Source organism: Nymphalis io, chromosome 27 (genome assembly GCF_905147045.1).
Source record: "Nymphalis io chromosome 27, ilAglIoxx1.1, whole genome shotgun sequence".
NCBI classification, from domain to species: domain Eukaryota; kingdom Metazoa; phylum Arthropoda; class Insecta; order Lepidoptera; family Nymphalidae; genus Nymphalis; species Nymphalis io.
In genome coordinates, this window is record NC_065914.1 from 7,249,861 (window position 1) to 7,263,582 (window position 13,722).

At 36.7% G+C, this 13,722-nt stretch overlaps 1 protein-coding gene across 2 annotated transcripts in view; it reads right to left on the minus strand.

Annotated features, from left to right (window-relative positions):
- The window catches only part of LOC126778800 (uncharacterized), a 33,965-nt gene extending 23,351 nt beyond the window's left edge, over positions 1 to 10,614 (minus strand). Inside the window, exons 1-3 of one of the 2 annotated variants that reach the window (XR_007670234.1) lie at positions 10,339 to 10,614; positions 4,306 to 4,975; positions 2,035 to 3,087 (exon numbers count right to left, since the gene is read on the minus strand). Coding sequence is in view for 1 of the 2 variants with exons in the window: in XM_050502477.1 (XP_050358434.1) it covers positions 2,035 to 3,087; positions 4,306 to 4,911 (1,659 nt within the window). In the remaining variant the exon portion in view is untranslated. The other variant, XM_050502477.1, reaches the window with a different exon arrangement.
- Positions 10,615 to 13,722: the final 3,108 nt, after the last annotated feature.

Here is a 13,722-nt window from a genome sequence, read left to right on the forward strand (position 1 = left end):
TCATCGATTTGACAATCAATAAGCAAGTGTATAGTATAAATATAGAAGATAATACATAAAGATTTTGAATTAGACAGTAAATATTATACTAACAAAAAGGAGTTTATATATAAAAAAAACATGCTTTATTACTATTTATTACATTATACTATTTACTATTATACAGATTACTAAAGTAATTATCAATTAACGTATTAACGGCGATTTTAATTCGAATTTAAATTTAGAATTCGGATTGGATATTGAAATTCATACTACACCTAAAAGCTCTTTTTATTTGAGAATGGTATTCGCTCGCCAAACAAAGGCGTAAGAAGCTGATATAAATGTACTTCATTTAAGTAGGGAGGGCTATACCAAGCACTTTTGTATCGTCAGTTTTAACGGATAGTTCTAACGTTTCTAACTCTCTATGAAGATTAACATGCAAGACTGATCAGTTACTACTTTGTACGGATTATAATAGATAAATAAAAAATTATAATAATTACATAAAGATACAAAACTGGCCTAAATTCCTTTACCAATTTTTTTAAAATATACATTAGCAAATACCGTTTATATATAAATAACTAACATTCCTATTTACTCATTCAATTACGCGTAAAACTTATGTTAGGAGGAACGATAGCCCAAGGGGGAAAGGATCGAACTTGCGTCTTGTACAAAGTAACGCGGACCGTGAAGCATTCAAGCTTTTGACTATTTACTTTAAAACGATTATATTAAAATCCAATGTGTATATATTTATATAATAAAACACTCTAGGATGACAGACAAAAATCTTGTTCAACACACATCCAAATGTATGCACATGACTCACTCACACAACGACATACCCGACCTCATTACGAATGCCAACGAACTCATGTTTCTTTTAGAGTCTTATTCCACTATCTTTATTTATCTGTGCCCTTTTAAAAACTACACAAAATATATTACGAACATTTAGAAAATGTTATAATATTATAAAATTGCAAAAAACTAGTATACACGAATATATACGATGCGTCAAATCATTTCCGCCATTTTGAAATTTCGTAAAGACATGAAACTAGAAATTTATACGATTATAACGATTTATCAGATATTTTTACGTGGTTTTTTTAATGTATTTATCATAGGTTAGGATTAGCAAATGTGCCACCTGATGCTAAGTCACAATCGTCCATAGACATTGCCGCTTTAAGAAATATTATCCATCATCTATGTATATCGGCAATGCGACACCAACTTGAAAGTTAAAAAGTCCCTTGTGCTGCAATTACTCTAAGCAATTCCGTTTAGCAGTGGAATAAATGGCATATGGTACGTACCCCGAGGAACTTGTACCTCGCCAACTACCAAGTAAAGTTTTATTATCAAGAGCTTAAAGCGAATTAATTATCCATACATTACAAATATTGGCATTGTAAAATGGAAATCTTTCCTTGAACTAACCAAATCGTTGGCAAACGTAGACATATTTCTTAGTGATTTTAATTGTATAAGTAGACGGTTCTACATTTAGAATTCTAGTAATGTAATGCTGGGTTGAAGGCTCCTTTTGAGAAGGCTTGGAACTTCTTCCACCGCGCTGCTAAATCGGTTTGGTGGATACATACTTTTCATATTTGATGGGAATATCAGTAGATTACCCGTGTTTGAACCCACTATCATCGGTTTAGACATGTTCAATCACAGTACCCTTTCGATTTACGCAGAGATTTTTCTCAACTTTTTAAACACATACCTTAACCGTTTTGGGTATAAGAAAGTCTTAATCTAATCATGTTTACTCACGAGCCGAATTTACAAATTCCAACAAAGGTTGGAATTTGCAAATTCGGACCCTAAAGAGGATGATAAATCACTTGAAAAAGTTTTAAAATAAACTAAAATTTAGCTGTTGTAAATCCTGCACTTGTTTTCAAATTAATACGCATTAATTTGACACGTACATATTGTTGCCAATACAGTTTGCAATCTTGGTGTTTCATTAATTTCAATTTGTGTGCCTTTATTTTAAATGAAAATATATAGATGACCACTTACCGATTTCACGTAGTCATAATCCTTAATATCCAGGATTCTTCTTCTGGACGAGGGAGTTTCAGGACTAGAATCCTCTGTGGACTCGCTGATTGTACTCTCGGTGCTGGTCTCCATGGACTTGATACCATCATCTTTTTCTTCTGTTTCGCTCTTCTCTGTTCTCTTCTTGAGATAATTCTCGTGTTCGAATGTCTTATTTTCGAAACCAGTTCCACTTGGTGATTCAATATCAGTATCTAGAATTGAGCGATCTTCCTCCGAGTCGATATATTTGATAGATTTTTTATTTTCTTTACTTTTTAAACTGTCATCGTTGATGTGATCAACGTGCTTTGTTTTAGGCGTCGCTCCTGACGCTACTGGTTGAGAAATTTGGATATATGACGCGAAATTTGTAGTGTGTTTAGGTGTTTTCGTTTGCTTTTCTATATCACTTTTTATATCTTTTATCTTAATCTCTGGACTTTTGCTTATTCTTCTACGTTCGGCGTGATCTAAATCGCCGTTTTCAACTTGGATGACCGTCGACTTTTCTAGAATCTTGCCTATTGGATTGTTTGGGTCCAGCTGACTTTTGATGTTAGCTGTAACTTTAGATGTCAGCGACGTTGACATATTGACACTCTTATCTACCGATGGCTTAGCCAAGGAAACCGGTTCGGATATTGTCTTACTAAGAGTTAGATCTGAATTAGAACTAGACCTAGATTTTGGAGAACCTACATCCCACCTGCTGGTAACTCCGTTCTTCTCAGTGTATGGCAAATGAACGGGCACAGGTTGATCATCTTTTGGATTAATTTTCGTGTAACCAGTCGATCCGTTTTCACACTCTTTGAGCTGATTTAGATAATGTTCCATAGTTTTGGAAGAATATCTTGCATCATTAGCGGGCAGTTTTGTAACAGTCATTTTAGGGTCGAACCTTTTCCGTATTTCAGATACGGAAGACACCTCATTGCCATTACTGTCTTTAACACCATTCGTCATAGAGTTCCTTTTGCTGTAGCTAGTTGTTGGCGAGCTATCCTTATATCTTCTGCTTTCCGGTTTCTGGTTGTGTTGAAAATTTATACTTAGCGTAAATGAAAAAAAAAGAGTCATGGATATAGCGCAATGTGATTGTGTGTTAGTTCTAACAAATCCGCACATGCCTTGGTCGTTTCGGATCGCTGCTACGATGCTATTAAAAGGGGCCGAGCGAAAGGCGCTATTACTTATAAAGATTTCTACGAAACTCAGAACTTATATTAGAAAGTGAGCCACAACTTTGCGATTTAATGATTAACTTATGCGGGTAGTTTATTTTAAAGTTGGAACTGACTTTTAAAATTGTGCAAAAACTTTGCAATTCGACAATTAAATTTCGAAATCTACATAACGACTTTCGAACGGCGCGTGATTCTATTTAAAGCTGTATCTGATGACTCGTTTAGTGCGATGGTTAAGAACATGAACACACAACACACGCGCACACGGCGTTGTTTACCTGCGGGATTCTCTTTTCTATGTACACTTATTAAAATTTTTGGAAAAATTTTGATAATTCGGCTAAGGAATGATTCTAAGGAATCGAGGTAATTTATGACATCGGACGTATAATTTATGCTAAGAATGCTTTATATATATAAATGTATATAGACAATGGATCATTATGTCTGTATTGTGTATTATATAATATAAAATTCTAAGTTAAAATATATTGGAATAGTCGAAGAAAATGACAAAACATGATTCCTACTAATATAATAAACACGAAAGATTGTGAGGGTGGATGGATCTTGTTTACTCTTTCACACAAAGTCTATTGAATAGATTTGGCTGAAATTTGGAATTGAGATAGCTTATACCTTGATTCAAGATTTAGGCTACGTAACACCCTACCCCAGCCCTCACATATGCGCCGCGGGCGGAAAATATTTACTATATATTTATTACATTTTACAAATGCTAATATATTTAAGAGCAATTAGAAACCCGACATGAAATCAATTATAATCAATAACACAGATACGAGTATACATATTACAATACAATAACTTGAGCTAAATTATATATTATTATTTCATAAAATTATAAAAATATCGAAACATATAATTGAAATAATCCCACAGATAAACAAGCCAATATTGACATGTTTTTGTGAATTTTAAAATGCAATAGCAACACCATCTTGAAATACCGTTACGAAGATCGTAATTCGAATTCAAACTATTAAATTTTACCAACAGATGGCGTTACTAATACATTTCCAATAAAAGACTGAATTACCTCTGAAATAGTCGCCGCCGAGTTCCTGGGCTTCCTAGATCTGCAATCCGATGCTGGTGGCCTGCCGATGTCATTCGATATAGACTTAGATCTCGATATTTCACCATAATTATTCTGACTTTGTTGTTGTATTCTCTGAGTTAAGGGCACATAGTTCGCTGGCGAATATTTGTTGTACAATTCCGCAGTTGACATAGCCAACGCGGCCGTACTAATGATATTCCTCTTGCCCCGATTAAGGTCTGATGTTCGAGAGCTTTCGCTCCTCGTCGTCGACACATCTCTCGATCTGGACTCGCTACGTTCAGACCTGTATCGACTAGAAATGCCGCTATCCGAATCTGTTACACTCGGTGCTCTAGAGCTTCGAGAATATTCGACGAGTGAAGTTTTTCTTTCCCTTTTCCCATCAACGTCACTGAATCTCGATCTGTATTCAGTCGTTCTGTCTCCATAACTACTTCTCAATGTTGACGTGACGTATGTACCGCTACTGCTTCTGTAGTAGGGCTTGTCAATGCTCGATGACGACGTCAAGGTCGAGCGGTAGGAGCCAGTCAGGGTGGAGGTGGTGGGCGTGTATCTGGATGGTGAAACTACAGGCATTGTTCTGATTATCTTAGTTCGATTTCAGTCTGGCTGGGCGCCTTCTTTGCATTTTTATTATTACCTATAACAAAACAAACATTATTTAAATATAGTAATACACATATATATTTGTATTGATGTCATTCCCTCATTTCATTCTCACGAGCTCTTCAATCGTCACTTTAGATATTTGTTTCAACTAATGCTTTTACCGGTTTCGACCAAAACCTCGCAACTATACCGATCTCATACCAAATTCTCTCTCATTTTGTGTATTCTCGAATCTATATTTGATTCCATAATAATTATATCGCAATGAAATTTAATCATTACGTAATATATATATATTATTATTATTTAAAATGGCAACACTAATTTTAATGTGTCCAAATATATCCTTATCATATGACAGAGTTGTAAATTTTTATAAACTTTTTAATACAAATTATAAATGCGAAGTTAAGGTGTTGGTTACATTTTTTTTTTTTATATCGCCGGGAGGGCAAATGACTCTACTCCACCTGATGGTAAGTGGTAGTAGAGTCCAAACGCGACGACGGCCAGTACAGACGGGAAAAACGTTCTGCACTAGCCGCCTTCGCCTTGCCGGCCCGCAAGATGCCTCTTCACGCCTCGTTTGAAGGAACCCGGGTTGTAAGAGGAGGGGAATACGTGAGCTGGTAAGGAATTCCATTTTTTGGAAGTGCGACAAAGAAAGGAGTTGCCAAATTTCTTTGTTCGCGATGGAATTGATGTCACAGTTAGGCGGTGACATCGAGAACCAGCTCGCGTGGACTTAAGAAGGAAGGGGGAAGCAGGAATTAGAGAGAATAATTCCTCAGAGCACTCGCCGTGATACAGTCGATAGAAAGCGCTCAGTGCTGCTATCTCACGACGCAATTGTAAAGGTTCAAGGGTGTTTGTGACCTTTACGTCGCCAATAATGCGTACGGCACGTCGCTGCAACCGGTCCAAGGCCTCAAGTAGGTACTTAGCGGAGCCATCCCAAAGGTGCGAGCAATATTCCACGCAAGACCGTACCTGTGTTTTGTACAGCAGGCACAGTTGTAATAATAATAATCATTAAATAATATGTATATAGATATATTCCAGTAGGGTAATTTCTTTTTTGTCCGCGATAAACTCAAAAACTACCGAATGGATTTTCATATGGTTTTCACCAATGGACGGATTGATTCCTGAGGCAGGTTTTGGTGTATAATTCATTAAGGTTTTGTGTAAACTGGCTGAAATAATGATTGTTGATGATAACCAATAACCACCAACCAAGTAAACCAATAGTTTAGTTATATGTAATATTACTATGTAAACGTATTATATTATATATTAGACCCTTTTTTTCTCGCAGTGGAAACCTTCTGAAAGGTACCCGGGTCCCATGGGGGTGGAACCGGGTTATCTGGGATTCTTACCCACTAAAACCACTGCGATGGCCGTCCTAAGCACGGATCGGAGAGCCTGCGGGATCGTGTTGATATAACGCATCCGCGGCCTCTCCCGGTTTATTAGACCCTTATTCTAACCGTGCGAAGCCGGGATGGTTTGCTTGTAATAAATATAATTGAACATACTCCGCGTACGTGAATAGCAGCCTGGATAATGGCATAATAAAATATGATTTTCAATAATTGCCTTGTAGATATTTATTAAAACTGTAATACATGGTACAGATTAAAAATCATAATATAAACGCCAAAGTTTATGAAGATGGATGGATCTTTGCTACTCTTTCACGCAGAAAATACTGAACATATTCTAATGAAATTTGGAATAGATATAACTTATACCCTGATTTAGCACATAGGAAACCCCCCTCCCTTCACACATGAGCGCGGATGAAAGCTAGTACACAGTAAAACATAAATTAAAAACTTAATATTCATACCTATTCATAATATCTTAGCTGTACCAAATTAAAAAATCATAATATTTATATTTGTTTTATTTAAGAAATAATATATTTTAAAATTGTGTCTATTTATTTTATGTAATTAAGAAAAATGTTTTACTTCAAAAAAAAAAATAACGTTTCCATTGATTTTTAATTGTATTAAACACATCGCAATCAAATATTATAATATCTAAAATTGCATTATAAAAAATAATTTTTTTCGCCATTATTTTTTTCAAATATTACCTTACTTACAAACTTTGTTTACTTTATTTTAGTTAAGCACAGATTAATGTCCTCCAGACCGATTTCGATTTTGCCAACTGCGCAGGAGATATTACAGTGCACAAGTGTGTGCGCAAGCACAGGTGCACTCTCTCTTCCCTCACTCTCATAATCCGATGAGACGGCAATCCGACACAATCGGAAAGAGTTCAGGCGCAGGACCAACAGCTTTACGTGCTTTCCGAGGCACGGGAGTGAACACACTTCCAATTTTCTGACAGAAAAACCCAGTAACTTTTTATTGGCCCGACCTGGGAATTGAACCCAGGGTCTCCGGGTCTGCGGCCTTACATCAAGCCACTAGACCAACGAGGCAGTCAACGGAGACGCTCTTTCTTTCATTATTGATTTGACATTCGAAGGAAGAGGACGTAGACATTGTGTAACTATTGACCCGTTAAACAAGGTTAGAAGTAAGGCCGTAAAAATTCAATAATATATGTCGAATTATTTATTCAATGATCCGATATATATTGTGTTCCAGTTTGAAGGGTGAGTGAGGATCGGGCTACGTCATTTCTCTTGCATTTTTCCCGCGTAATTATGACTGATTAATATAATCTGTCTATCATTAAACAGTACAAAAGAAAGCCGTTATAAAGTTAAATATGTCTCTCGTGGACTTTTTTTATGTTATAGGTAGGCGGACGGGCAAATGGACCATCTTAGGTTAAGTGGTCACCACCTTCCATAGACATTGGCGATGTAAGAAATATTAACCATTGCTTACATCGCCAATGTGCTATCAACCTTGAGAACGAAAATGTTATGCTCCTTGTGCCTGTAATTACACTGGCTCACTCACCCTTCAAACCGGAACACAGCAATACTAAGTACTGCTGTTTTGCGGTAGAATAGCTGATGAGTGGGTGGTACCTACCCAGACGAGCTTGCACAAAGCCCTACCACCAGTATTACCTTAGATACCCTCCTTTTCTGACAATGAGTACGCAAAATTTAACATCGGTTCAGTAGTTATACGTGAACAAACAAACTCACTTTCGCATTTATATTATAGTAATGATTTGGAAACCAATTATGAGTACACTAAACATTTACATGTTTTTTTTTTTATAAATATTTATAATTAAACTATATTTTATGCCTCTTTAATTTTCTTATGTACATAACCATGAACACATATATGAATGGAAACTGAAAGGCATTGAATATTTACAGCAAGCGCGTTTTCCAATACTTAATTTATACTAACATGTAATGTAATCTCAGACGGTGCTAACAACCACTAACAATATATTATAACATTCAATGATTTTTCCAAATTTCTACGTCGACTAATCTCAAATGCTAGACAGGATACATTGCACAGGAGAGTGCACACACAGGTGTAATATCTGTTCTTTCAGCCACCGAGCTTTACATATATTTGAGGTATTGCAACTGCAAATGTTGAATGTAAGCGGTGAATTACAAATAATCACAATTACTTGATTCTGGATATGAATTTAAAATCTCATGATCAGATGTCTTATAATTCACATCACATCAGATACACATTTGGTAGTATAAATTTTCTATGTTAACTGAACTATTTGAAGTAAGAACCTGTGTTGTCCCGCTGCTCGGCTAAGACCTCTCTTTTTGAGGAGTTTAAGAGGATATTTCACCAAAGGGGGTTGAAAGATACAGATGCCACAGAATTTCAATGAAATTAGAAACATGCAGGTTTCCACACGATCCATCATTGTCAAGCACAAGATGAATTATCAACACAAATTAAGCATATGAAAATTCAGTGGTGCTTGGTTAAACCTGCAATTACGATTTACACATTCCAACTGGGAATTTATGAACTTTTATTTAACTTGATAGCATTTTAGCTTATGTTTTATGTCAATGCTATAATTAAAAAAAAAAAAAAAGATTTTTATTTTAGTCGAGAAGTTTAATTATTATTGATATAGATTAAAAATAATTTAGTAACATTTTTTTTTAATAATTTTGCTTTTCACATTTGACATGAAACTTTTTTTTTATCAATATTAATTTACTATTCTTATTTAGGCAGAATGACAAGTGGGCCACCTAAATGGGCATTGTGAGAAATATTTCATCTAATGAGTGATACCTACCCAGACGGGCTTGCACAAAGCCCTACAAAATAAAGTATTTTATATTATAATTTTCATTTTAATTAATTTAAAATCCTTATAAATCAAGTTTCAACATGACCAAAGAAGGTAATTAATATTTTTCATTGCTGTTAACATATTGGTAAATATACCACAATAACTAACTTATTTATCTCTGTTTAAATATAAACAGAGATAAATAAGTTAGTTTAATATTTTTGATATTTTAAATGTAATAATTATTTCTAAAATTGTTTAATACAAAATAAGGGATGTTGATTCATCATTTTACAGGATAAATTAAATATAATCGCGGATTTATAGTATGGAGACCACTGAGAGTGAATCATATCAAATACAATTGAAAGTTTTTTTTTAAATAAATTACTCAATTCCCAAACAATTGAGGTAATTTTAAATTGTCTATAATTGGTGTAATTGATACAACAAAGAGTTAAACAGCCATATGTGGGCAATTTTTTAATTATTCTGTCTCTTTCACGCACCTTACAAATTCGCCATCTCTTTCTTATTTATTTTTTTTATAACAAGAACAACTGCAATATTATTTTGGCAATGTAGTGTTTTGCTCTAGCTTTTTTTTTTTCTTTTTTTTTTAATTGACACTGCTTAAATTATGAAATGTCATATGGATAAAAAATTGAATTTTCGGAATGTAAGCTATAAGGTAATGTTTACTATGGCGATAATCTAGCGGCTGTGTGTCAAGGTCGCGTGCCTGTCATTGATCCGGACCTTTTGTGTTCGTTTCGTAAAAATCATATCCAGAACCAACGGTATTGTGCGTAGTTTAATTTACAACAAAACATTCGCGAACCGTTCGATGTAATCCGACACCTTTAAATTTCAAGGCCACTAGGGTCTAGCCGTATGATCACGGACAAAAAGCCTTTATCACTTTCACACAACTCACCGTAGCTCCCGTTCGCGAATTCACTCAAACACACTGAAAATACATTCCTTGTTATATTTATAGCGACTCCAAATAAGATTTTGCATGACACACGGCCCGCTCCAATTCGATCAGATTCACTCTAATTATTTCCTTTTGCTCATAAACATCACGTGTTGCGACGTAAAATGAATCAATAAACAGTAACTGCATTAGCGACGAATAATATACTGGATACTCACGAAATAATATGAGATTCTCGTAACTAAAGCAACAACTTATAATATCACCTCACTGCATCGAGTTAAAACTATTCCGACATAAAGACACTCGCGTCACAAACTGTCCCAGTTACATACGTTTGTAATATAGTTGAAAAATGGAGCGTAAAAGTGAAATAATATTTTTCATCGGCTCTCATGTAATTTTAGAAGTCTCCATCGTGTGACGTCACTCAAATTGTAGGCAATCCTATTTTTATACCACTTCCGTCACGAATTCTTCAAGGATTATAATCCTTCTTGCGTTACAATAAAGTTTATAGTATAGTTGGTGACAGTTAAGACTTTTGCACAAAGTGTTGCCAGTAAGAATACTTTTTTTACCCCCTCCCTACGAATTGTCAGTTTACATATGACGTAATGGGTGACTCATCGGTCAGCTGTATAATTAATACATGTATTAAAAATTATAGTATTTAATCTCAACAATCAAAACAAACAAAATAACAACTAATAATTAACTACTAAGTTAAATGAATGAAACTATAAAATAAGATTAAGAAGGCCAAGTAATTTTCCTACTAGACAATAGATGGCTCTGTAAGGACTTACGACATGAGATGCGAAACATAATAAAGTAATATTATTGATATATATATATTATTAGAATTAAACGTACTTCATTTTTTATCTTTATACTATATATTTATCAAATTACATATCTAACAACGAATAATGAATACTATTAAATATCTATTATAACTAATAATTACTTTATTGTAATATTCACCAATAAAAGTTTATTTTTCATTTGCTTAATATCAATAAAACTATTGATTTGTCGTTGGCATTTAAACCAAAACCAATTTTGGGAAAGAACAAGACGAGTTTTTGATAGAGTATTAGTTTTTAAAAGTTAGTGGGTTGCTATTATATAAACGATTATTAAAAATAGAGCTTCTTTAAGCGGATCAGAACCGGGCGTTATAGTAACAAAAATTTACCTCGAAACAAACTTTTAACAACCACAACCCACGCGGATTACGTGAAACAAAAAAGGACTTCGTTATGTACAGGCTAGTATGACATGTAAATTAATAAAATATTTTTATTTTTAGGAAGGGAAACTACTATTTTTTATGCACGATATTGGAAAGTCACTCGACATTTTGGGGTCGAAGTCAGGTTATATGGGATGTTTTCCAACTAACATTCTTGGGTGACCGTCTTCTGCATGAATTGAAGATCGGTCACATGGTATCAGTAGAACAAGTAGTAGCGGTAGAATATGATGAGTAGGTGGTACTTATCAAGACGAATTGCGAATTAGTTTGCACCAAGTGTGTCGTACCTCTCCTACCTCCTTCTTCCAAAATGATTGTTCTCCATCTACCGCATCCAGTCGGGTTGCACTAGTAAGCACCAAAAGCTTTTTATTTTTATAAAAATAAAACGAAAAGTTTTTAGAAAATAAATTCGAGCTCAGTGTATAGGCATAGGCCATATATTGTATAGGCTTCTAAGCTCCTGCTCTTTCAGGTGCGCCAGCTGGACAAAATATGTGCACCCATGCCGACTTCTTCCGCCTGGGATCGCCTTCGCGCTCTGTGCAGAGAACCCTAGACTGCGCAGGGCGGCGATCACCTCTTCCGGGGGTGTATCTAGTGGCAGCCCCCTAATGGCCACCTTGGTCGGCAGTTCCGCGGCTGGGCTATAGCAGAACCAGGATATAGACTTGTCCTGACTCATAGCCTCAGTCAAATGGCGCTGAATCACCCGGAACTCCTCCGCGGATCCGGGCAGGAAGCGTACTCCCTTTCCCAGAGGGCGTGCGTTCGGGGCGTGTCCAAGCTTGCTTTTCAGAACCTCAAAGTGCCTCTTCCAGTTCGGCAGGCATTCCGCCGTAATCAGCGGGTAGCTTGAACGAGGCGTCGTTCTTGGTGCTGGTACCGGTGCGGGGGCCCGACTCCTGGGCGACGCTGGAGCGGCAGCGGCCGCCGCATAGGAGGCCCCTGACGGCCCCGGTTGCGGTGATGTGGGACGGGAGGCTGTCCTCTCCTCGACCTAAGATGGCAGGGCCGCGTAGCTCGTCGAGTCACGCGGCCAGGTGTCTTGCGACCCCCCCTCCATCGGGGAGGGGGATCGCGGCGGTGGTAATTACCTTGGCCGTCCTTTTTCACTTGCATCGCCCGCCATAGGCGATGCCGGGTCTCGGGCGCTTGGCTCCTTCCGCGCCTGCTGTAGACTCAGCTACAGTGGCAGCGAAGTCTGCTTCAGCATCCCGGTGTATGTCTTCTCCTCCGGTTTTCGCATGTATCCTCCGGTTTTCGCATGTATCCTCCGGTTTTCGCATGTATAATGTGTGTGTTTGAGGTCAAATCCCTGGATGGTTTTGAGTGGACCCAGTAGGTGGCGCTGCGATCGGGAAGTAAATTCTGATTTCACCTTTACGAAAGCCCATATTTGGGCTAAGGGCTACATTCCATTTGAGGTGAAGGTTAGCAGCTTAATGCGCATTGGTGGCTATACATGTGATAGATTTCCGTCCATCACATGCAGGTTTTCTCACGTTGTTTCCCTTCACAAGCACGAGATGAAATATAAATATAAATTAAGCACACCTCAGTAAAGCTTGCCTGGGTTTGAACCTCCAATCGTCGGTTTAGCTTCACTCTTTCTAACCACTGGTGATCGTGACGTTTTGGGAAGGTTTTTCTTTTAGAAAAATATGTCATCTTCATACGTTTCACTATCCGTTATTCGTAGTCTCTAAGAAAGTAGCAAGTTATTCTAACGTCACCTGTACTGATAAGCAAAATTAATTATTTCTTAAACTCATTAACCGGTCAGTGATATTATAATATCCTGGGACATTATTCACGCACGGCCATCTGTACCAAGCTAAGCAGAGCTCGTAAACCAGACAAGTGATATACTACATATACTACTTTTCTTTTGTAAATGCATACTTATATAGATAATTATACCCAGACTCAGGACAAACAGACATGCACACAAATGCACAGACATTTGGGTGGGAATCGAACGCACAACCTTCGGCGTTAAAGTCAAGTATCTACCAGCCACGCCAACCGGCTCGTCTGACCCGATAACTTTAACATAGACAGCTTAAGTAGGGATATAACTTACAGGAGTTATGTGAAAAAATAAATTTAACTGCAATTGAAGTCGCGGGCAAAAGCTATTATTATGATTACAATTTTTAGTATTGTTTTTTTTTTTTTTATATTATAGGTAGGCGGACGGGCAATGGGTCACCTGCTGTTAAGTGGTCACCACCCCCATAGACATTGGCGATGAAAGAAATATTTAGCATTCCTTACAACTCCAATAATATTAGGAACTAAGATGTTATGTCCCTTGTGCCTGTAGTTACAGCTCACT